The 25,634-nt window shown below is 42.1% G+C and overlaps 1 protein-coding gene across 1 annotated transcript; it reads left to right on the top strand.

Moving 5' to 3' along the window:
• The first annotated feature begins 6,662 nt into the window (after positions 1-6,662).
• On the top strand, positions 6,663-10,563 carry LOC148028757 (ADP,ATP carrier protein 2, chloroplastic-like). The gene is made up of 6 exons (XM_087687539.1): positions 6,663-7,818; positions 8,126-8,392; positions 8,551-8,697; positions 8,814-9,161; positions 9,253-9,537; positions 9,647-10,563. The coding sequence occupies exons 1-6, from the start codon at positions 6,916-6,918 to the stop codon at positions 9,899-9,901; spliced, it is 2,205 nt and encodes a 734-aa protein (XP_087543665.1). The 5' UTR covers positions 6,663-6,915; the 3' UTR covers positions 9,902-10,563.
• Positions 10,564-25,634: the final 15,071 nt, after the last annotated feature.

The raw sequence follows: 25,634 nt of genomic DNA on the forward strand, positions 1-25,634 counted from the left end.
GAGGTTATATTACTTCCATTCACTTTCCCATTTGGAGGATCCTTTGAGGCATCTTTTGCTTGCCACACCCGCTCCCTTTTGTGCAAACCCCATCCCACAAGTTCTACTTCGTTCCTCATTGTCTCCTCTAGTGGTTATCCCTTTCAAAGGGGATGATCTTGGAGATGTCGCTATGGATTCCTTGGCCCTTCCTATTTTTGAGGGGGATTCCAAGGAGTGTGAGAAGCTTCTTTAGGGATGGGAGTCTAGTATGGGCCTTTCTTTCATGAAACAACCTCTCTCATTCATTATTGATCCACTATCCTCTATCTCTTGTATGCCCATCCTATGGCCCTTGGTCCCTCTCTTTTTGGTAGGTTATGGCACCTTTGATAGCTCCTTCAATTGTCTCCTAGTTGCATTAGAGGCTTGGCTCACCCATTCTTGATTGGACATCATCGGAGTGATCCATTTGAGGACTCTCCACTCCCATTGGCCTACGATGGCCTCCCATTAGCTTGGGGATTTTATCAAGATTGGGGGGGGGGGGGACTTACTCCTTAGGCCACACTTTTCATTGACATACTTCATTGGCAATTGTGCTTCCCTTGCCATTCTTAGATTTATTTGACCTTTTTTGTGCTTTCACCACATCCAAGATCACCACTTTGGGGGGGGGGGGGGGTTTACTAGCAGTCATGTGTGTCATGTATGGTCATTTTCTACATCGGAGCCTTAGTCCAAGTTAGAAAATAACGTTAGGACCTCTAACATAGTTTTTGCCCATTAGCTATCTCCTCAAGACATTTTAGGTGGAGGTCGTCGTTCCTGTTAATGGCATTCCCACAATTCTTGTGTATGTGGTAGTTGTGACCAACATTAGTGGACAAATCCCATTTCACCATATTTAGGGTGGGCATTGTAGCCACATGGTAGTCGAGACCACTTCATGCATGGGCAGGTAGACTTGGGTAGCCTTATTTTTAAGAAGGCAATAGTTATGACTGGTTGGATCTGCTTTAAATGCAAGTTAGACCCCAAGATCACGTTTTTTGGCTATATATGCTTTCCCCACTTCAATGTTTGTATTTAATCATTTGGTAGCCGTCCTCACTATTTTGTTTCGATCTCTAAACTTTGTCTAATATCCACATTAATGCTTTAGGTTGCATGTTAGGGTTAAGTGATAACAGCATTGTATGATTTGGATTTGATTCAATTTGTTCCTTTATTTCTTTGCATTCCTTTGTCTCCTTCTTCTCTATTCACTTGACCTTCAATTTCCTTTCCAATGCACACTCTTACAACAAGTAGAACGATTAGGACTATTACAAATCCATGCATGTTTTGGAAAACCACACAATGTTGAAGCTATGGGTGATTCATCTTGAGCTCCTTTGTGATAGGATGGAGTGCCTTAATGTGAGGAAAGACCACAAGGGTTTGTTAAAATGATGAAGCCAAAGTTAATATACTAGCCCTCGATGCATGTTGATAGGTTTAGAAACTAGGTGATATATATTAGAGATTCAAATTTCAAAAAAATAATGATACTAATCATGCATGGCTTAAGACTAATTATGGTAAATGTGCCTCAGCTTACTAAATGAGATTCACTAGCTTTAATAACACATTAGAAATTATACAGATTTCAATGTATGAACAAAAATGGATGCATTTTCAAATTAAAGAAAAAAGAGAGTGAGAGCAAAATGGAAGATTCATGTGTTCTACATAAGCAAATATAAAGTGCAAAGAGACAAGCAAAACACTAAGCAAACTACCATTGCTCAAATCAATTCACTACTAAACCAATTCACCTAACTAAGCTCTCCCTTTCCATCATTTGAGAGGAGGTTCTCTTGCTCTTTTCCTTGCTTAACATTTAATCTTATTTTGATTCTTTTGGACCACAATAATTAGACATGAATCAGGACAACATTTCCAACATTTAATCTTATTCTGATGCTTTTGGACCACAATAATTAGACATGTATGAGGACAATATTTCCAACACCCTCCCATCATCCAAACATGATGATGGACATAGAGATGTAGTCATGGCACTAGTGGCTACTAGTTCGGCTAGGATAATTTTTGAAAAGGATGAGTTTTTGCATGGCAATTGTCGCCACTGAAATAAATTTGAAATGTCTCAAGGCATTGCTGCTACATGTATGAGTTCATTTGCATCTCTCTTTTAAATAGCGCACGAAGAATTAAGACATTGCAAAGCCTGTGAGTTGAGTTTAATGGCTATGTATTCATAAGGTGAGTCGACTAAATAGACAAGTTATTGTAACAAAGTATGTGGTTCATGTGAAGCAATTCTAGGCACACTAAGCTAGAAAATGTCACTTTTTTTTGATAAAATTGCAAATTTTGAATTCATGTATAATTTCACTTCTTATTCGATGTTATTGATAGATTATGGATGGTGAGTTGGATTTTCAAAAGTAAGTTTCTAGATGTTGGCATTGTAGCTAGTTCTATAGAAACAAAAATACAAGCGTTGTATATATTTTGTACTCATAACTTGATAGCAAATATTACAGATTATTAATTGTATTCTCTAGAAACTTCCATTTGTATAGGAGTCTTAAAATCATTAGAAAGATAGATGAATCTGATATGGATGCATGCATTAAATTCCTTTTTTTCAGGGGTAAAATCCATTATCAAAAACTCAAGACAAGGCTTTTGTGATAATGGTGTTAATGTGTTTTCAAGCATTAGTACCATGCTCACTTTAATGAAAATAAGCCTTTAGAGAGTTTGAATATTATGAAATGGAGAAAATTGTTGATTTTATGGTGAGGAGAATGTTAGTGTAAGTAGTGTGACATAGGACCCATTAGTTAGGAAGTATCAAACAAAAATGAACTTGAGGACCCATTTGAGTGGAAAGGTTGAAGATGAAAGAACATGGGTTGCCATAGTTAGGAATTCTAACATGAGAGAAAAATATTTTTTGCTATAATTGAGATTGGCTAATATTGAATTATTGCAATGTGACAATATAGCCTCTCTTGGGAGTGCAAGTATAGAGATATACATTGTATTCATTTTCTCTCTTTCGGTGAAAGACCTTATGTATATTGTAGTTTTGTGTATATATTGTCTTTCTCTTCATATATATCTCTATTGTATATATACAAAATATGTAAGCTTTCCCACTCTAGTATCATGATTATCAAGACATGTTCAAAAATAAGAATGCAATTATGCTTCCCAAGCACGGGCCTTGTGCTATCAAGCTACAATAAGGAGCTCAATCACCCTTTGGCCCAATTTATAAGCTATCTCAATATGAATTGTTAAAGCTATGAATATATATTGATCAAAATCTAGTCACAAGTTTCATGCAACACCACTCAAAAGTCACCAGTAAGAGCTCCAATATTATTTGTTAAGAAGTATGGATCTCTTTGTATGTGTGCTGAGTATAGAGGACTTAATGAGATAACCGTCAAGAACCATTATCTAGTTCCCTTGATCCCAAAACCCTTGGAGAGACTTGCAAGAGCAAAGCTTTTCACAAAGTTTGATGTTCATGGAGCTTATAGCCTTGTTAAGATAAGGGAAGGTAATGAGTGGGAGATAGCTTTTCACACAATGTATGGCCATCTTGAGTATGTTGTCATGCCATTTGGTCTCACAAATGCTCCAACAATCTTCCAACCTTTAATGAATGAAATATTTTTGAATAATGTAGGAGGTCATCACTACTAGAGGATGCTCCCATTGCCATCATCCACCACAATACTCCTCGAATCCCCTATGGTAGTAATATAAACTGATTCCATTCTTGTGGTGCTTGATAAATTCACAACGATGGCACATTATACTCCTACCCACAAGATGATTCTCGGAAAAGACATAGTCTAACTTCCTTGAATATATCTATCACTGTCACAAGTTACTAGATGATATTGTTTCAAGACAAGAACCACAGTTTGTGTCAAGTTGTTGGAGAAGTCTCCTCAAGCTCTTGGGCATCCAAACCAACCTCTATTTGGCCAATCATCCTCAAAGTAATGGAAGAATAGAGAGAGTAAATCAAGCCTTAAAACAATATCTCCAATGTGCAATCAATTATCATCAAGATACTAGCACTGATTTACTTCCTTGGGTTAGACTTTCCTACAACAATGCTAGTCATACCTCTACTAGGCAAACCCCATTCTTTGCCAACTATGGAAGACACCCTAAAATAGACAATTTATATGAGTCATCCAATAAAGCATCTAACAACTATGAATCTAGTTAAATACTTGTTACAAATCCATAGGGACTTTAAGTCACATATCCAACAAGCCAAAGAAAGATATAAAGATAATGCTGATTGATAGTGAATGCAACATTCAACTTACTATATTGGAGATAGAGTTTGGCTTTTATGGTAAGATTTATGTTATTCTTGCTTTTCCAAGTAGTGGATTCACTTACAATTTCCATTTCCCACAGTCCATGAGAATTCATTGAGTATTCCATGTCTTAATCTTGGAGCCTTGCCATATATAGATGCCAACATCCATCATGGAAGACTCTGATACATTGTTCTTGCTAGTGAGCTAACATGGGAATGAGTCGCAAACCTTTGTTGATCAGTTGCTTTAGTAAAGATGACATCCATTGAAGCCAACAACCCTACTGAGAAATCTAACTTCTCCTTGGAACTCATCGCTAAAGAAAGGGGTAATGTCATGGACACCAAAAAAGCTAGTAACTTCTAGAAGATAGAAACTTTTAGAAGATTCTAACTTGGAGAATTCTAAAAGAGGTACTACAACAATGCTTACATTAGAATTGCTTAAATAATTACTTTTGTTAGCAATGCCTATATCATCAATGACATCATTATATGCTTATATTAGTGATTATGTCATCTTATATTTAGAAACTTCCTCTTAACCTCCTTAACTCTATTATAAATAGGTGACTTGGGTTGCAAGCCCTTCAGTATTGCCAATACTAGTTGTGGTGGACCATGGCCCAAAGAGTGGTATGCCTATTTGGTTCCAAGTAAATCAAAGATACTTCTACATGAATTGGGGTATGTGTCCAAGATCGACAATATAGTCTCATATGCAACAAACTTATGAGATCCCTTATATCTTGGGTTCCATCAAAAGCTATATGTGGCCACTTGCTTTTAATTGGCATGCTCCTTGGGTCAAGTACTATGTGCCCATGTGATGCCTATAGTGGAATGATACCTATGTCTCTAAGTCCGATGTGAAATTCTCAAGCCCCTAATAAAAAACCTTTTTATATAATAAAATAATGAGTATACTATGTACTTGAACAACTCAGTCGCACTTACATCGCTCCATCTGTAGTTTACTTGTATAGTCAAGAGCACAAGAAACGTCTTTAAGCGGGATAATCGACAGCCATCATATAAAGGTATGGATGCTTCTTGTCTAGTCTACTAATCAAATGCTAAAGGTACAATATCAATGAGATTCTCCACAGAATCCTTAGGCTCCTCATAAGTATCATTGGGCTCACCTTTGAATGGATTTAAGGGGTATAGGGTGTTTGATGTTTATTTAGCAAATGGCAAGGCTTGTTAGAGAACATTAATTAGGGAGAGGAGAGACACTAGAGGTGAAACTTTGTTGCCCCAAGAAGTGGGCCTATCCTTGCCACTATGAGGAGAGTAGGATGCCAGGTGCAGAGAGACAAAGATATCTTGCAAGTTTAAAGATGGCAAGATGTTTAGCCAAAATGTTTAGGACCTAACAAAATGGTTTTTATGCATTGGATATAATTAAACGAAAGTATGGTTTGGGTAGAAGAGAGGCATATTGGATGCAAACAACCTTGCAAAGATTAAGGGAGGACCAAGCTAGGCTGAAGGCCATTGCCTCAATTGGTTGGTGAATTGACAAAGAAAAGCTACATTAGCCTTGAAGAAGTGTGCAAGCTTTAATAATCGAGATGACAAGTGGATTGAGAAGGTGAAGGGGAAGTGGAGCAAGCACTTCCCAAACACGAATGATTATGTATAGAAGAGAAGGATTGCCATATGCTTGAAATCTACTCCATCTAGTCATTGTAACTTGTTATTGTGGAGAGTGATCATGGACGAGTTACTGATCAAAGATCGATCAGGTTAGGAAAAGGAAATAAGTTTAGGTTTCATGGTGTCTTGTGCTTGCTATAGTACTTCATGCAAAAAGCTTGTAAGGCAAAGAGTATGCTAAAGGTGTGTTAGGATACATAAGTTATTTGTAAAGAGGAATTATTGTGTCACTTGAAGAAGCTTTGCGAAGAAGAAACACTATCCAACTTTAGGACTCTTTGGGTTACTTCTTGTGTTTAGATTTTACCTCTAATTGGAGATGTGAGTTTTTCTTTTGATGCTTTTAAAAAATGTCAAAAAAAAATGCATGACGTGTCAAAGTCATATGTTTTTTGGTTTAAAAAGCTTGATAATTGTCACCGAAGGAACATGTGTAGGTAATGCAGGTGTACCTACATCTACAAAACCATCAATAACGTAAGTTCTCACATGAGCAATAATTTGAAAAATTGAACTTGTAGGGAAGAGAAGCATTTCTCGTGTTCGGCATGCCAAGTGTAAAACAGGCACGCGGCGCTCCCCCCCCCCCCCCCCCCAGAGCAGGCAGAAGAGGTGCTCTCCCAAATGGACCATTGATGATTTCACGTTAGTACCTCCCCTCTCTCTCTCATTCGGCATCGTCCCGACTCCCACGATTCTTTCCCCTCCCCTATCGGACCTTCACCCAATTCAAGGTCTCCTCCTCGAGAGAATCTCGTGTGCCTAGTCTTTGCGAAACACACGAGCACAGAGAGAGAGAGAGAGAGAGAGAGAGAGAGAGTGAGAGAGAGGCTGTTGGCCTTCCTTATGTTTGCATGCATTGCCTCTCCTCGCTCTCTCTCAATAGCTAGCCTGCTTACACATGAATGGACAGCCTCTCTTCCTCCCGTATCCCGTTGCCTCTCCATCAGTCTAGGCTTCAGCAGCCTGCCTCTTTGCTCATCACCCCATCTAATGTAGCCAGCAATTATGGCGGCCCACATCTCAAGTTTGGCAAACTCGGCGGCCCAAGTCGCCAAAACAGCTGTTCTTTTGCAGAGAAAGGCAACGGGGGAAGATCCCTTGAAGAGGGCAGCAGCGGAAGCCTCTGCTGCGCAGCTGCAGAGAGCAGGGAATTGTTCACACAGGAAGACAATGGGTCATCATCAAAACCTTCCCCTTCTCTTATGAGAAAGAGATCGATTCCAGTCAAAGCACAAGCTGCGAATCCATCTGCATCGCCAACACCATCATCATCGCCATCGCCAACTTCCAATGGCCCTGTCTGTCTCTCGAAATCTGCACCAAAGAAATTTCTTGGAGTTGAAGTGACTACATTGAAGAAAGTTATCCCTCTCGGCCTCATGTTCTTCTGCATACTCTTCAATTACACCATCTTAAGGGACACCAAGGACGTGCTGGTTGTGACAGCTAAAGGGAGCAGTGCAGAGATCATCCCTTTTCTCAAGACATGGGTGAATTTACCTATGGCCATTGGCTTCATGGTCATGTACACCAAGCTCTCTAACGTGCTCTCCAAGCAGGCTCTGTTCTATAGCTGCATCTTCCCCTTCATCGGCTTCTTCGGCGCATTCGCATTCGTGCTTTACCCTCTCCGGGAAGTGCTGCACCCCATTGGACTTGCTGACACACTGCTTGGTGCACTGGGCCCGAGCTTCCTTGGACCCATAGCCATCCTTCGCATCTGGACCTTCTGCCTCTTTTATGTCATGGCAGAGCTATGGGGAAGCGTTGTAGTGTCTCTGCTGTTTTGGGGATTCGCAAATCAGGTAATTTCAGTTCACTGGACTGTATTGTCAATCGAGGGATTATCTTAGAAATCGTGGCTGCTTTATAATTGCGTTGAGCATGAATATTAACGATCATACGTCATGCGAACTGACAAAAGCAAAAATTTCACTATTTAATATGTTAACGTGGATGTATTGGAATTATGATCATGTATCAGAAATGATAAAGATGAAACGATCCATTTCCTCTGCAAAGTTTTATCCACAAACTATCCTGATATTGGTAGATTTCAGTGCAGACTGTTGTAGCTAAACATTTAGAGCTTGATCTATGTTTGTGGTCCAGATCACTACGGTCGAGGAAGCGAAGCAATTCTATCCCCTCTTTGGATTGGGGGCAAATATTGCTCTGGTGTTCTCTGGCCGGACTGTGAAGTATTTTTCAAGTCTTAGGAGAGAACTTGGACCTGGAGTAGATGGGTGGGGTGTGTCTCTGAAAGGAATGATGAGCCTAGTGGTGGTCCTTGGCCTTGTTATCTGCGGTATTTATTGGTGGGTGAACAAATATGTTGTCAATGATCCAGCCCTTCCAAAGGCAGAGGCCAGAAAGAAGGTAAGCCAATGTTTTAAAGATCTATCAATTGTTTGTGCTTACACCATGTTTTTGAGCTTGTAATGCCAATGCTGATATTGAAAGGATTGGCAATGCTCCTCCATGTGAGAGCATGTCAAGAGTTTGGGGATTAAAGTTGCACCTGGAATTCTGCACAGAAGGAAAAACCCAAGCTGTCGATGGCAGAGAGTGCAAAGTTTCTATTGAACTCGAGATACGTTCGTGATCTTGCAACTCTGGTGGTGGCATATGGGATCAGCATCAATCTTGTAGAAGTCACTTGGAAGTCTAAGCTGAAAGCTCAGGTAAGGCAATTTAGTTGTGGGCCACCCTTGGGGCAAAGGAATTGGGACCTCTCCTAAAGAAATTTATGAAGTATTCTAAAGTAAAACTGGAATTGCTTCACTTTGTTCTGGTCCAGTTTCCAGGCCCCAATGAATATTCTGCGTTTATGGGTGATTTCTCAGCATTTACTGGAATAGCAACATTCAGCATGATGTTGCTAAGCAGAGTTATTTTCCGGAGATATGGATGGGGAGTAGCTGCAACAATCACTCCAACAGTTCTTCTGATCACGGGAATAGCCTTTTTTGGTTTAGTTCTCTTCAGTGATCCCCTTACTCCAGTGCTTACTCAGTTTGGGCTGACTCCATTGCTAGCAGCTGTTTATGTGGGGGCTATTCAGAATATCTTTAGCAAAAGTGCTAAATACAGTCTATTTGATCCATGCAAGGAGATGGCCTATATACCACTCGATGAGGATACCAAGGTTTTTGACACTTCATAATTTGAGTGCTTTTTGGCATCAATTTGCTCTAGAAAACATAATCATTGGATGTGGTTTCATGTCTTGCTTGCAGGTTAAAGGCAAGGCTGCTATTGATGTTGTTTGCAACCCTTTAGGAAAATCAGGCGGAGCTCTTATTCAGCAGTTTTTAATTATTGGGTTTGGCTCATTGGCAAATTCAACCCCATACCTAGGAGGCATTCTGCTTGTGATAGTTGTTGCCTGGCTGTATGCAGCTCGCTCATTAGACAGTCAATTTACCCCCTTAGTACAGAAGGATCTGAAAACCAAGCTGCTAGAAGGGAAGTTATCAGCGATTTCATCTGCCTTGGTGGACAAGTTCCGAAATCCAAATCAGGCATGGATTCTTGCAGAGTTTGAAGCATTAATCTGTTCAATTTTCTTTGCATAATGACATTGCATCTCATGCTTATTCTCTGTGCCATGTTGATGTTTATATGCTGCAGCTTACATATCGGTTTGTCAGTGGCTTGAACGAGCAAGGTTTCATCGAAGGTAAATATATACCTGTGCAGGGTGAGGAACAAAGGCTGCTAACAATGTCATTTGATGGCAATGGAGCGACTGCAGTGGGTAAGTTCAGTGGAGGCAATGCTGAGGCAAATGGGGCTTCAGGTAGTGAGGTTGTATATAAAGATGCCAGGGGTGGAGATGGTGATGCTGCTGCTGGAGCAGCTGGGACCAAAGCATCTATTGCCTAATCAGGAATGTGGTTTGTGGATGGACAGCAGTAAATGGTACGAATGTGGTCTGGTGAATCTTGGAGGGACATGGAGATCCTCTTCCTTGTGTGGTAGACTACCAAGTCGCTAAAGAGGCTTGAATCTTCCTTGACATGCAGAGAGCCTTCCCCTGTTCTCCTCCTTCCAAGCAAGGACTTTGCAAGAAAAGACCTCTTATGAGAAGAAGAGTGGATAACAACTAGAAGGCGTGCTTTTGATGGTCTTGAGCACCTGCTCCTCTATTTTAAGCCTAGAGCTGCTTCATAATTCTGTCTGCCTTTCTACTTCATCCGGAAGGTTGTAAATGCATCAAGTTTCTGTTGATTGTTGGGAGTTCCCTAAAGACTGTCCAACTTTTGTTTACTTTATGAGATGAGAGAAATCACCCAAATGTCCACATGGAGGCAACTTCCCTTGAAGTATGGGGTGAGAGAGCAGGCGAGTCATGCTAGAGTGTTCACTACAAACCAAGGTTTAGTGTTGAGTGGAATGTTAAATTCGAACTTTGAGAGAGCTTTAAATTTTAAATATTTGGTCATGTCAATTATAACATTACCCAAAAACTTGCAAAACCTAAGAAAAACCCTGCTAAATGTCGTGGTTGGAGGTTTTTGTATTGCCTTAAAAAACTCTCTCCATAAACATTGAATTGGTAGCCCATTGAGGAGTGGCTGAGAATTAATTTTAAGTGGGCAAGACCTCGGACTCAAATGAACACATGCAAATGTAGGTGTCCCAACTTATTGGATGCACTTAACAACACTTACTACTATTGTGAAATTTCTATCCATTGATGCTTGACAAAAATTGGCAAATTAGCTTGGCTTGTTCTTTAGTGTGTATTACTCATGGTACGATCATTCTCTTCAACCATTTGACATTCTACCCCTTCACAAAAGACATGGCTTGAAGAGTGAGGAAGGAATGATCCTCTATAGAGCTTCTCAATTTGAGCCCCTCACTCATAGACTCTTTCTCACACTTTCCCTCAACAATAGTACCCTAAGATAGGGGAGAAGCAAGAAAAAAAAGTGCTCAAAGTTGTACACATATGAATGAGGCCCCTATTCACTTTCTTGGCATTTATACATTGGGGTTAAGGTTAGGATTTCCACCAAATGTTAGGTATCCTACTCACCTTTTCAGCTTTTGATCGGTCCTTTCAATATTACATGCATATCACTTTAGTTACTAGGTTCTACTCTAGGTAAAAGTGAGCAAAAATTTGCATGCTCATAATCCCAACATCCATTGCAAGTTTTCTAACTCTATAAAATATTACAATTTACACAAGTGAGTCTTGTTCTTACAAAATATTACAACATAATATTCTCTTCATATTTCAAATGCCTAAAGTGATATGATGAAGCTTGAATAAATAATCTCACTTTCCAAATAACTCTTATACTTTGTCCTCGACCTTCTTTTTGACTTCGTCTCTCTTTGTCTTTAACTTGCTTCATCCTTGTTGTCCTCTTATTGTGGTTAACATTTATTTCCTCTGTTGAGATGGCATGATCAACGTGTGCAGATATTAATGATAGAGTGCATAATTAGATGGCTTTGTACATCTATACTTAGTACGTTGGCAGTCATTATGATCCTCACATGGCCATTGATTTATTATATTTGGTTAGTTACATCTATTTATAGCTAGTATAGTTATAGTATCGATTGATTAGTATAGTTAGTTATGCACTGTTTGTCTTATTAGCCAATTTTTCTTTATATTGTATCTTATCTATACTTTGTATACATTACATGGTGAAAGGAAAAATGAAGTAAAACCAACAAGAAAATGTTTTGGCCTTCATCACTCTTCATGTGTTGTTGAGTGAGCTTTCTTTTGTGTATATTGTGTGTGTTCGGCAGCACAATAGCTTAAGTATATCACAATTCGATTCATGACATGGTATTAGAGCAATATTATTAAGAGAGATTGGTTTTGTAGGCTTACGTGAAAGAAAAGAAGCAGATTCAAGCAAGTAAGCAAATGGTAAGAAGCTTTCATTTTCTTTGTTTTTTCCTCGAATAGTGCTTATGGAGATATTAGAAGCCTGGTAGAGTAAAAATCTTAGACTATTGTGGGATTTGGTATGTAAGCAGAACAATGTATATTTTGTAGGTAAGCCTTGCTTAATATGCTTTTGGTCATTTGATGTCATTTCAAGCCTTGTTTTAGCTTCATAGGTTTGTAGATAACAGTTTTAAAGCATAATGTAATGTTGACTATGTTGGCTATTCTCAGTTACATAGGATACAGATTTCAAATATGTAAGTTCTAAGGTATTTGTTAAGAAACAAACATAAGGTTTTTATAAATAGGTTGTAGATTGTATTTATTATTGAGTACTTAGTGAAAATGGTTACTTGGTTAATTGTTGTGTGTTAACTTCAACACAAGAAAAAGCAGAAACAGTGGAAAAGCACAAGTTGGGAGAGCTGAAAGAGGCGGCCTAAAAGGAAATTGGATAAAAAGGAAAAAGTAGGAAGGGAAAATTGAAGGGTGGTCTTAAAAGCTAGGTCAAAGACAAAAGCACAATTTTGAATGCAAGGTGTTTCTAAAACTTTTGTAAAAGAGTTTCAGGCTCCCTCTTGTGCAAATTGTAAGGATAGATGGGCGGTAGAAAGGAAGCTATGAGGGCAATAAGAAAGAGGGCCTAGGTTACGATTGGCCATGTAAAAAAAGGGACGACTGCCCAAAAGGGATTAGGATTTTGTATATAAACTTAAAAAGTGAAAGAGAAGCTCATTCTTTGGTGTGTGGCAAAAGTGATTTCTTCTTCCTCTCTTTTTCTCTCCTTGCTTGCTTGTGTATGCTTGAGAGAGAGAGTATGAGAGCGAGGGAGAGTGTGTGAGGGTGAAGGATTAAAGAGAAGAAGCTCTCCATTGTCTCCTCTCTTTTTTTCTTTTCTTTTCTCTTGTCTCGTGCATGGCTATGGAGGATGGAGCTTGAAAGTGAAGGCTTGAGGTTGCTTGAGCTCGCATCTAGAATCGTGGAGTTATCGGGTTGCTTAAGGGCGGAGGCAACTCGTTCAGGTATCAAGGTAAGCTTACTACACCCCCATAGGATCGAAGGCGCATCGGCTAGGTGAGAGAGAGCCATTTGTACTTGCTTGAAGCACTTGAAAGAATAAGTGGTACATGGGTCTTGGTGGTTGAGTGTGAGCTCCCATTACATTTTGGTTCCGTTTCTGGGACCAATGGATTCAAGCTTGAGCACTTGCATGCTTTAAATTGAGTGAGAAAATAAGGGTTTCATCCCCGAATTGAAGCTTGAGATATGTAGGAGATTTTGGAATTTTAATATTCGAAATAAGTAAATATTTTAGTTTTTGATGAGTAGACGAGTAGGAGGATTCATTTCAGTATTTGTGTTTGATTTTTGTTACATTTAGAGTAGGATAGAATTAAGAAATTGAAGGAAAAATCTTTAGGGTTTCTATTGTAAAATAGACCAAAATAAGGCAAAATCGGGGGAAAAATGGACTTACAATCCATTGATAAGGCTGGGAGCATTAACGAGGTAGCACCTGGGCATTGGGACAAGGGCTTAAGACCCAAGGAAGGGGGTTGGAAGGCTCATTTTTAGTTCTTGCAGCGAGACGCGTTAACTAGGGTCGTGGAGAAGGCCATTTGGGTAGATGACCGCATTAAGGAAAAGAGCTCTAGGAGCTCAAACCAAGATGAGGCTTACTCTAGAACCTCAGAAAGGGCAACCACATCTAGCGAACAGTCGGTCCCAAGTAGCCAGGATAAGGGGAAGTGTACTGATCAGAACCAAGAGCTAGCAAAGATAAAGATGGAGATAACAAGGCTATAAGAAATGGTGAGGAGACCAGTGTGTCCACACGTCCAATGCGTGCATTGTGGTGGAAACCACCTCCCAACTGAGTGTTAGGACCCTAGCGCCCGATCTTGTGCCAATTGCGGTAGGTTCGGTCACGATGCCATGCATTGCAGACTATCGAGACAACTCCCATACTCACAACCTTACCCCCAACCTTGCCTAGGGAATATGCTACCAAATGCCTTTGGGAAGGGAGCCCGATTGGCTCTTGTGGCACCTTATGATGCTATACTAGCAATTTCTAGGATAGAGATAAATCTCACATGCATATCTCGACCACTTGGACATTTTGTAACCCATCCACCAAGTGACGCTCTCCATTATGTGGAGGATTGAATGACGACGAGCCCTATGTAAATCCTTACGTCTTGTACAATGAAGAGGGCAATCCAATTCTCATGGATTATTGGTAGTGTTGTCGGTGATGGTGCTAAGTAGAGGTAGAGGCAGAGGCAGAGGCTTAGGGGGGCAAACCCACGAATTAATTTCTTGTTGGATTTGCGGTTACCCAGGACACATTTCCTTGTGCTACCCCGAACGGGGGCAAGCTAATCAAGAAAAGGCCTCAAGTGTCCAGAATGTGGAATCACTCACTTGTTTATTGGATGCCCTAGACGAAATCCACCCTCTAGTGCGGTGAACAAGCCATCAGTACCATTGGGGCTGTTTGGAGTTGAGACACATCTATCTCGTTACATGTGATGACTCGGGCACATATGAAGCATGCCGGCATATCATTGCCTGGACCCAACAATATAGATGCAGTCTCTCGATAGGGAAAAGAGCAATAGGCAAAGGAAGAAGAGGATGGAGGTTAAGGTCACACTTAAAACAGAGAGTGCTATAACATTACCCAAAGGAAAGAAAGTCAAAGATGCAGAGGCAGATAAATTTGCTCCAAAGACTAATGAGAAAGGGAGTGCTAAGATAAGGGAGTACCCTAACCCGAAGCACCAACTAGAAGCCATAAAAAAAGCCAAGGAGTGGGTGAAGGAAGCCTAGGAGCACCTTAAGGACATTGAGCCCATCTTGGAGGATGAGATTGATGATCTCTTAAGTATAAGCACACTAGTTTCGCCTCCATGATCAAAGTCAAAAGACACATTTGTATCACAAGCAGTGTTGCTTAGACATAGTTTAAATGCTACGGGCCAGCAAACTAGTCAAGGCCATTGGCCAAGGAGCGCAGGAATAGAAGAAGAGCAAGCAACTAGCAATCTTCTTCCAATGCTAGTGACCACCCTAGTGACTTTAAGCCTAGGATATCTGCTTAGGCAGCATCTGGCGCTATGGCAATAAACTGAAGTAGTGGGTAGAAGGATTGATAGAGCAAGCTACTACTGACTTGCACGAGCATGACACAATAATGCAGATACCAAGTCGGACACTGCACTTAGTGCCCAAGTCCTTGCACATTAATGCTTTCTAGGAAGGCACAGAGATGCATGCAGTCTTACTAGTACTAGCTCTAGGCGATACCACAAGGAAGGGAATCATAGATATGGGGGCATGAGTCGGTATAGTTAGCCATGTAGTACTCCAAGCTTGGGGTAACCCACCTATCGAGAACGCTAGGTTTAATGTTACACTGGCCAATGGAATGAAAGTTAGGCCATTCGAAGTGTTGAAGAACTGGCCATTGAAGATCGTAGGCATCCAGTGTTATGTGAACTTCATTGTCATGAAGGGAACGGACTACAACATCCTGTTTAGGACGACCTTGGATGAGGAATGTGCGAGTCATAGAGGGCTAGGGCAATGGTACGATCTTCTTAGGGAATTGAACGAAAGTGGTAAGGGTAGAGATGGATTCTTGGAAGACTATGCCAGTTGACTTAGATGCCATCTTAGCCATGCTGAAGGGTGATGCACAGGTTAGAAAATCGTATGAGCCACTCATCAAGTATATCCCTTGTCCTGAGGATGAGTGAGATTGGATGCACGTGGTAGCCACGATCAATCTGCCATTCTCGGATAATGAGGAGTATGAGCAAGTCGCTAAGGTGATTGGTAAGCCTAGTGACATGCCCTCAATACCAGTCTGCATGATGGCTAGGAGCTTGCATAGACAACCCAACCCTGCCAATGTATGAGTGGCCACTATCACAGAAGTTGAAGGTGAAGATGAGGAGGCCATTGTCGTGACATTGTGCATCCACCACTATAAACTAGAGGGCAGAGTTTTTCGGCAAGAATTTGAACACATTAGTCAATGTCATTAGGAATTAGTTTTCCGTTGTGTGTGACTTTTTGTTTACATTCTGCATGACACACGAGCGCATGTAGTTAAGCTAGGCAAATTCTCTTCAGTGTATGCATAATTTTTGTGTGGAAGCATCGTTTGATTGATTGCATTGCATGGATTTTAATTTGCAAACCGCACGAATGATTGGGCACAAAATTCTCTTCCAAAGAATATTCTTGATAGGGTACATTGCATGGAAAAACAGGTTCATATGAAGGAATCCATTTTGAAGACTCAAGGATAAAAGGAAAAGGTCGTAAGCTTTATATCGTTAGTGAGTATTTCTTGAAGAAAAAGAGGGCATGTATGTCAACTGTTCTAGCCTACAAGAAGTGCATGAAGTGTTTGATAAGCTGCCGAGTTTGAATTGCAAACGGAATGCTCAATTGGTCCGTTGGTATTGATGGAAAAGTGATTACAATACCTAGACTTGCTGAAGCTTTAGGCCAAGATAGGTTTCATCTACAAGTTTATGACTTGAAGAAGCTTTCAAAACTAAGCATTAGCATGCCAAATTATCAGGGAAATCATCAGGGCTCTTATCACTATGAATTGAACCAATACAAGGGTGATTTTTGCAAGAATTCTCATCTTGTGTACAAGTTTTGCAGGACTTTGAATGTGGGCATGATATACTCATATGGATAATCCACTTTGAAGACTAGTATCTCAACTGAGTTTAATGTTCTAGATTCATATCTTAAAGGCTACAAGAGACACGTTTTGAAGGGATAATTGATGAGCTTCTTTCCAATCCACTTGTAGATGTGAATTTAATGGGAACTATAAATTTGTTCATTAAAAATACAGACTCTATTCAAGTTTCAACATGAAGAATATCCATATGAATTGAAAGTAAAGTTAACCAAGTTTAAAAAGAGATGTTACATCACTCTTTGCAGCTGGTTTTTTTTTACAATATTCAAGGATCTCCAAAACATCCAACAAACACAGATTTGGTGGCCGCTATTGAAGATACGTAAGGTGGCGACATCCTACACGAATGATGGGATGACGACATATGTAGCAGAAGATGGCGACTACTTTTCTAATATCTGATCTTTGTATAATGGCCTTGGCAAGGGAGATGTCATAGAGGACATTTTAACTGAGTATGAGGGATCATTGCATGCTAATGGGACTTTTCCTGGATGTTCTGAACAAGAAGCACCATCCACTTTGTTGTGGACACTATTTTTGTTGGCTAAGCATTATGATCGAAGACAAAATTATGAGAAAGCAATTCAGAAAACTGATGATGCTGTACACACGTTCGAGAAGAAGAGAGATCGACAAGCTACTGTTCTTCTTCTTCTTCTTCTTCTTCTTGTGGGTGACGAAAGACTACATCACTGGCGCTTATAATTGGACGATCATCAGTAACTCACGAGGAGACGTCGACTGATCAGCCGACTCATCATCGAGAGGACTCCGGAGTGTCTCGAGTTAACAAGGCTCTGCAAAATCTTAGACGCTATTATGGAAGCTCCTACTCCTCACATCTCCAATGATGAAAAGAGCACTTGGGAAATGCTTAAATGTAATATATCAAATTCTGAAAATTCATCTCCTATTAAGGTTAAAGGGGAATTGTTTTTTACTCTTATCCTCCTGTCGGCGAGGGTCGAGCTGGGAAGGGGAGAAGGGAATAGAAGGGCCAGCTTGCTCGGTCTCATGGCCATGCCTCGCGACACGTTGGAGAGGAAGCATCTCCCTCCCCTTCCCTATTTAAACAGGATGAGGCGCTACCATAGGGGGGGCTGAATATACGTGAGGAGTGAGGGCTGCTGCCATGGGAGAGAGAATTGTGCTTGTGCCGCCTGAAGGGAGAGAGGAGGATGCCACGGTGCTGCTGAAGGGAGAGAGGAGGATGCCACAGTGTTGTCGTTTGGTTGAGCCGTCAAACTGATGGCCTTATCCCCCCGGGCCCCCCCCCCGCGGTGTTTAAAGCATTATATGCCTCTTCCCATAGTTGGAACCTAACCTCCGTGTTAAAAAATAAAATAAAATCCTTTAGCCCTTCCTCATTGGCCTCGGAGTCATTTTTCCCCTCCGTGTCTAAACCCTCATAAGCCCCTTTTCTCCTAATTTGCCTAAGGGTCCTTAGACCCTTACTTATAACCTTTACGGTTATTATTTTCCCTTGGAGCTCTCCCGCACCTTGTGTCTTTTCCACACCTTTCTATTCCCGTTCGTGCGAGTTTACAAAGGCCATTAAGCCTTTCCCATGGCTTCAATGGGTCTTATCGGCAAAAGATTTTGAAACATCCTATCGTTCGAATTCCCTAATTTAAGGAGGGAGCCTTCTAAAACTACTTTCGATGGACGGTGCAAGGGAGCGACAGTGGAATTCCAAAGAAGAGTTGTAAAGCTTCTTCCACGTCCGAAATACTACAATTCCGATGCCTCCTAAGAAAGTCCAAGGCACAGCCGTGGGAGGGTCATCTCCGGGCATCCATGTGGATATCTCACCCCAAACCCAGGTTTTCCTTCCTAGTTTTTATTTGTTATTGTTGTAATTTAATCATGCAAGGTTAATTATTAGAAATAGGATATATTTTCGTCCTAGTTGTTCACGTCGAAGGAACTTAGCCATCAATATTTTTAAATGAAACATGCAAATTAAGAAAGTATAAACACATTTCTAGCAAATAGCTTATGCATTGAAATGAATTATAAGACTAGATTATTATCCATTAAAATAGTATACTTCGGTTAAGCCTAGAAGTATAAACTGCATCTCGCACTATTAACCCATATTGCAATGAATCATCATGGAAAGTGCAAAGCATGAAATGATTCTTACGATGCATAAACACTATGAAATTATCATTGTCAACTGCATAAATTAGCAAGAAAAAGGTTGCTTATTTAGCATGAATTTTATTCGCAATGAAAAGGGAAGATTAGTTGAAATTAACCCAACCTATGCCTGACCTCAAACCGATAAGTTAGGGTTGAAAAATCAATTTACGCATAGTCAACGAATCATGTGGAAGTAATCTCGAAATTATCTTCTTGAGTTAACCAAATGGGCATAAATCTAAATCACCTAAGCCGCGGAGTACTCGTTTGGAATAAGTTAAATTCCAAGAAATGCCTATACCTTAAATACTTGCTCACATTCAATGAATGTAGGGACAGTGAATTGTAATCATAAAAGGAACTAGGGTTTGTCCCTGAGAATCTTACAAAGATGAAGCTTGGAAACCCTAGGTCTAACGACGTCAGCTTAAAGAACCTGAAACAGATTGTTTCGTGACTCCATAGTCTCATAGTTCGATGCAGCACTTGCGCAACAAGTGGGGAGTCATATGATCTTGTGATTGGATCACAAGGGAATGGCCAAGATTCTTGTAATGAAGTTGGCATGTCCTTACGTAAGTTATCTTACAAGAGGATGAATAATCATCCTAATTTAGTATCCTTTTTGAGTAAGGAAGATTGTTTGGAAACTAAAGACCAACCGATAAATTTAAGGTTTGACCAAGTCGGGTTAATAGGGTACACCCTAACCCAGGATATAGGGGATTTTGCTAAGTTGCAAGTTATCTCGGATAGAGTGCTGGACGCATTCGAAAGGAAGGATTCATTCCTTAGCAGTTTGCCAACCAAAAACGATCAATGGAAATGTTTGTGCTTGCTACAGATTTTAGAGCATTGTTTGGCTTTGTTTGATCATTGAATTAAAAGATAAATGAATATTTATACTTCAGGTTGAAGGCCTAAAGGGAGAGGCAGCTTCAGTTACCCCTGACCGCCTGCCTAATCCTAACCAAGGGGGTTGTTAACCGCGTCGGGAAAGTGGACCAAACCCGCCGCGAGAGGTCTCTCCGTTGAGCGCTACTTGGAGCAGGAGGACGCTTGGGTGCCAGGGGGGGCTCTGGCCGTAAATCCCTCGCCTTTCGAGTCCTGCACAAGAGGCTAACGTGACTCGGGATTGGATCTCGAGGCCCACATACTAGTCTATGGGCGGAAACTTGGATTAGTGATCCTTATGGATTGCTGGATAGCCTTTGGGCGGATTGTGGATAAGCCTACGGGCTGGATTCTTTGTATTTCAAAGATAAATATGATAACCTGTTAATAAGGAACTTGTCTGATATTTTTTTTCTATGTCAAGTGATAAGATTACGTGAAGGAACCAAGTGCAGCGTGAATCTGCTTCGGACCTGGCGTTTCTGCGTAAAGTGGTTCCCTTGGGTCCGACGCTAGTTGCTGTTAGGAAATGACCAATAAGAAAAACCCTAATTTAGGTCGATTCTAAGTGGGAACGGCCATAATACTTTCGCTACGTGGCAGACATGGAAAGCCCTAGATCGCAAACCCCATAACATTCCATGGGAGTGCTGGGCTGATCTTTCTAGACACCCTTTTCGATGGACTGCTAAGACGTCTAGAGATACAAGTGGACACGTTACATTAAAACTCTTTGGAGAGACCTTACACAGAATGGGTGCCTACTTTTGTTGACTTGTGCTGTAGGCTTGGGTGGTCTCTTGTTTGGCTACGATACAAGTGTTATATCAGGAGCTTTGCTATACATTCGGGATGATCAAAGTACTATTTTGAAGGAGACCATTGTCAGCATGGCAATTGCAGGTGCTATAGTTGGAGCAGCTATTGGTGGATGGATCAATGTCAAGTTTGGGCGTAGACGTGCAATTGTATTTCTAGACCTACTATTTATACTTGGAGTCATTCTCATGGGGGCTACCTAGAACCCTAACATGTTAATTGTCGGCCGTGTCTTTGTGGGGCTCGGAGTAGGGAGATCATCAATGATTGGTCCTCTGTATATAGTTGACGCTTTCCCCGCCAAGTATAGGGGGCCTTAGTAAGCACCAATGTACTGCTCTTCATTACAAGTGGCCAATTCTTCTCTTATGCCATCAATTTGGCCTTTACAAAGGTACATGGCACTTGGAGATGGATGCTCGGGGTTGCAGTAGTACCTGCCATTCTCCAATTCTTCCTCATGTTATTCTTATAGTCTTTGCGCGCTGGCTGTTTAGAAAGGATAAAACAGAGAAGACTGCTGCTATCCTTGAGAAGATTTATCCTCTAGAGCAATTGAAGATTGAGATTGAGGAGCTACGAGCATTAGTCAAGGAGGAAATTAGAGTGAATGGGTGCTAAGGGTGTCGGCCCTCTTCTTCTACCTGATAAGCCACAGACCAGAGTATATGTTGGAAAGATAGCTCCAATCATGGATGATGAGTTTCTTAGGTTTATTTTAGAGCTGCGCGGGCCTCTAAAGAGCAGGAAACGTGCCTCAACTACTGGAACTCCTAAAGGATTTGGATTCTGTGAGTTTGAGTCAGCTGTAGGAGTGCTTCGAGTGTTACGATTATTGAAAAAATTTAGCTTGGAGGGGCAGGAACTTGTGCTCAATGTTAACCAAGCAACAAGAGAATATTTAGAACGTTACGTTCAGAAGAAGGCTGTGCAAAAACATTACGTAAACATGGTTGAGGAGGGGTGGGAAAAAAGCTTATTATATAAGCTTTAAACGAAGAGAAAGAAACGACGCGTTCAGTGTTAAAAAACATAAATATTAATGCTTTTAAAAAAAGCTAAAAAGCCTTAGGATTTTTCGGATAAAGAAAAAGTACAACGTGAGAGGAAGTGGAGGAAAAACTATAAAAGGAGGACTAGAAGAGCTTGGGATGAGGGCCATCAAAATCAAGTGAGAGAGGCTAGAGCGTGGAGCTTGTATCCCTTGCCTTCTTCAAAGAACTTGTCATCGAATTTCGGAGAGAAAGCTTGAGGTTGAGCTTTAAGCCCCTCGCCGACATTGAAGTTTCCACCACCATCGAGTCACTTATGAAGGTGGCTTGAGTTGAGCTTTAAGCTTCTCGCCTATACTGTGAAAGTCATCTGTTACCGTGTTTCCGCAGCACAAAGGAGTGGGAAATGGAAAAAAGGGAAATAGCAAAAAAGGCGCAGGATAAAAGCAAAAAAAGGTGCCTTGACCGGTAGCCAATCCCTGAAAAATTCAAATGTTCGGCATGTCCCTCAGAAAGCTTCAATGTCGGGCTAAGGCAACGAAAGAGAAAAAGGCGCACCATTAAAATGCGGAAGCGCCCCCGAATCTGTGTAAAAGAGTGCCAGGCTCGCTCCTGTGCAAAGTATATGCATTAGTTGGGAATATGATAAATTAGAATGGTGGAAAATGGGAAAAAGGGCCTAGGCTACGGCCGGCCATGTAAAAGAGGGAAAAGGGGATGACCGCCCAAAAAGGATTTAGGGTTTTGTATATAAAGTTGAAAAGTGAATGAGAAGCCCATTCTTTGGTGTGTGGCAAAAAGAATCTTCTTCTTCCTCTCTTTTTCTCTCTTTCTTGTTTGTGTGTGCTCTTGAGAGAGGGAGTGTGAGAGTGTGAGGGAGTGAGTGTGTGTGAGAGTGAGGGATCAAGAGGGTGAAGCTCTTCACCATCTTGTCTTCTCTTCTTCTCCTCTCTTCTCTTCTCTTCTCTTGCGCGCGCGGCTATGGAAGATGGAGCTTGGAGATAGAGGAGGCTTGAGGATGCTTGAGCTGGCATCACGAATCGTGGAGCTACCAGAGTGCAAGAGAGAGGAGGGTACTCGATCGAGCATCAAGGTAAGCTCACTACACTCGTAGGAACGACAGTGCATCGGCTAGGTAAGAGATAGCCATTAGAGCTCGCTTGAAACGCTTGAAACAATATGCGGTCTGGGTCTTGGCGGTTGAGTGAAAGCTCCCACATTTTGGTTCCGTTGCCGGGACCAACAGATTCAAGCTTGAGCACTTGCACGTCTCATATCGAGCAGCATCGAAGTAGGGTACTCATCCCCGAAACGGAACTTGAGATAGGTAGGAAGTGGGGTGTTTTTAATCTTCAAAACAAGTAAGTATTTTGGGATATTTTGGTTGGTTGATGATTGGAAAGCATGGAGGATCTATTTCAGTTTTTTGCCTTCGATTTTTGTTGCATTTAGTGTATGTTAGAGTTACGAAATCGAACCAGAAAAGGGTAGGGTTTACTATTTCAAAACAGGGAAAAAATCGTGCAAAATGCGCAAAATGCTCGCTAATGAGGTCTAAGATCGACAAGAGAGTGATTGGGGGCGTCAACGCCACATTTGGGAAGGCATATAAGAGCCAGGAGGCCAAAAGAGAGCTCGTTTGTGCCATTTCAGAGAGAGAGAGAGAGAGAGAGAGAGAGAGAGAGAGAGAGAGAGAGAGCCCCAGCCCGTATGATTCGATCGCATCACCGACGCACTCACCGACTCGTTCAGGTATATGAATCCCTTCCTCTATCCCCCTAGTTAGGATCTGGAGGGTTGTGCTTGGTATGACTGTGTAAATCCCAAGAATCGATCAAAGTAGACATCGCGTGGTTTCCGTCGCATCGCATTTGGCCCGTCCGAGCGGTCGCTTCTGGGCCGAGTCCCAGAATCAGCCCTCGGTCCTTTACCATTCAGCCACTTGGCCCGGAAGCCTAGTCGGCCCTTGGACCGATGAGTCAAACCATCCGAGTCAACCCACTCGGACCGTTCGAGCCTGAACTTTTTCGAATGACCCGTCCGAGTCTCAAATCCGGCCCTTGGCCCTATGCCATTTGGCCCATCCGAGTGACCCGTCCGAGTCCCAAATTCAGAACTCTTCCACACTCGGGATTCGGCCCTCGGCCAACTGCCATTCGGCCCATCCGAATTATCCTGTCCGAACATGCCATTCAGCCGTCTGAATAAAAATCGTCCGAGTCAGATCTGGAGATTCAACCCTTGACCCTGTGCCATTCGGCCCGTCCGAGTGACCCACTCGGACCCTGCAATTCAGACCAGTTGGTCTGAGTGCAACTTTTTGTCAAATCTGTCAGAAATTTGACCCGACCCGACAAACACGCATTAGCGCAACTTGTGGAAACCCTTCGGGCGCTCAGAACTTGATTCTGGCATACGTGATAAGAGAGATTGTAGTACATAGCCGCTTAGCTGTTAGCAGTAGATAGTGAGAGACCCAAGGACTCGGATGCGAGCCACTGAACCGTAAAACCTGATCGACACAAAGAGAACAAGGCAACGTACAAGGAAACCCTAAACCCTGACTAAACGGCCAGAAAATGGACCTGCAAGCCTATCAGGCCTAAAATGAGCGAGAGTGAGTAGGACGCCGGGGAATTGCTTAGCATTCGGGCTTTGCTTAGGCGACAAGGGTAGGACGTGGTATACAAGCCTAGATGCCATGGAACAAGCCAACTTCAATAATCTCAAGGATCTTTTCGTCAAGAGGTTCGCCGAGCCTGGATACTCCGATAACCTGCTAGTACGCTTGATGAATGTCAAGCAGAAAGAAAAGGAGGACATCCGCGATTACGTGACCCATGTGAGAAGTCTCTTTAAGAGAATCCCTCTAGGCGAGCGATCGACTGACAGAGCAGTTTCAACTGTATTCATCAGCGGAATTAGAGACGAGGAGTTATACAAGGCATTGGTAGGCAATTCAAGCTTGCAGCGGGACGTGGTGGCTAGAGTTTTTGAGGAAGCCATCAGAGTCGATGACCAGCTGAAAGAGCGGAGCTCTAGGAGCTCAAATCTAGAAGAGACCAACCCACGAAGCTTAGAGAGAACGTCAGCCCGGAAGGTCACCGAAATGGACCAAGGCTTGGTTGAGGTCAAGATGGAATTAGCCAAGATACAAGACATGTTGAGACGACCAACGCATCTGCACATCCAGTGCATGTACTGTGGCGGAAACCACTTGCCGGCCGAGTGTTAAGACCCTAGGTCAAGACCTTGCGCTAATTGCGGTAGGTTCGGTCACGATATCGCACATTGCAGACTACCGCGAAGACTTCCATACTCTCAACCCTACGACCAGTCTTATCTAGCTAACAGGCCGCAGCCATTCTTCGGAAGGGGAGCCCCATTGGCTCTACCCGTGCCTAACGATATAAAACCAGTTGTCCCTAGAATGGACATAAATCCTACAGGCATCCCTAGACCGCCTGGTCCTTATGTGACCCACCCACCCAGCGATGCTCCAATATACTACATGGAGGAGCCGAATGAGGAAGAGACCTACATATACCCTTACGTCTCGCATGACGATGAGGGCAACGCAATCCTCATGGATTATCGACCTGTGCCGATGATGGCGTTAGGACGGGGACGGGGTAGAGGCCTAGGAGGGCAGCCACAGGATCCAGTCACTTGTTGGACTTGCGGACACCCCGGTCATGTCTCATCACGCTGCCCTGAAAGAGAGCAGCAAAACAGGGACAAGGCTGACCAAAGGTGTGCGGAGTGCGGAATCACCCATCTTTTCATTGACTGCCCAAAGCGGAAGTCGTCCTCTAGCTTAGCTAATTTGGCATCCGTTCCATTGGAGCTATTTGGTGTCGAAAACCCCGATGGGGAGGCCACACCTATTCCCTTGCGAGTTATGACCCGAGCCCAAACGAAGCAGGCCGGCATCTCTCTGCCAGGACCTAGCAATCTTGATGCAACCTCAATAGGAAAGAAAAGCCGTAGGTGAAAAAAGAAGAGATCGGAAGCTAAGGTTGCATTAAAGACCGAGAGTGCTACGTCTTTACCTATTGGGAAGAAAGTCTCAGACGTGGAGGCAGAGACTTCAGCCCCTAAGACAGC

The sequence above is a fragment of the Lygodium microphyllum genome, chromosome 11 (genome assembly GCF_053477565.2).
Source record: "Lygodium microphyllum isolate KBCC chromosome 11, Lygodium_microphyllum_v1.1.10, whole genome shotgun sequence".
Taxonomy (NCBI): domain Eukaryota; kingdom Viridiplantae; phylum Streptophyta; class Polypodiopsida; order Schizaeales; family Lygodiaceae; genus Lygodium; species Lygodium microphyllum.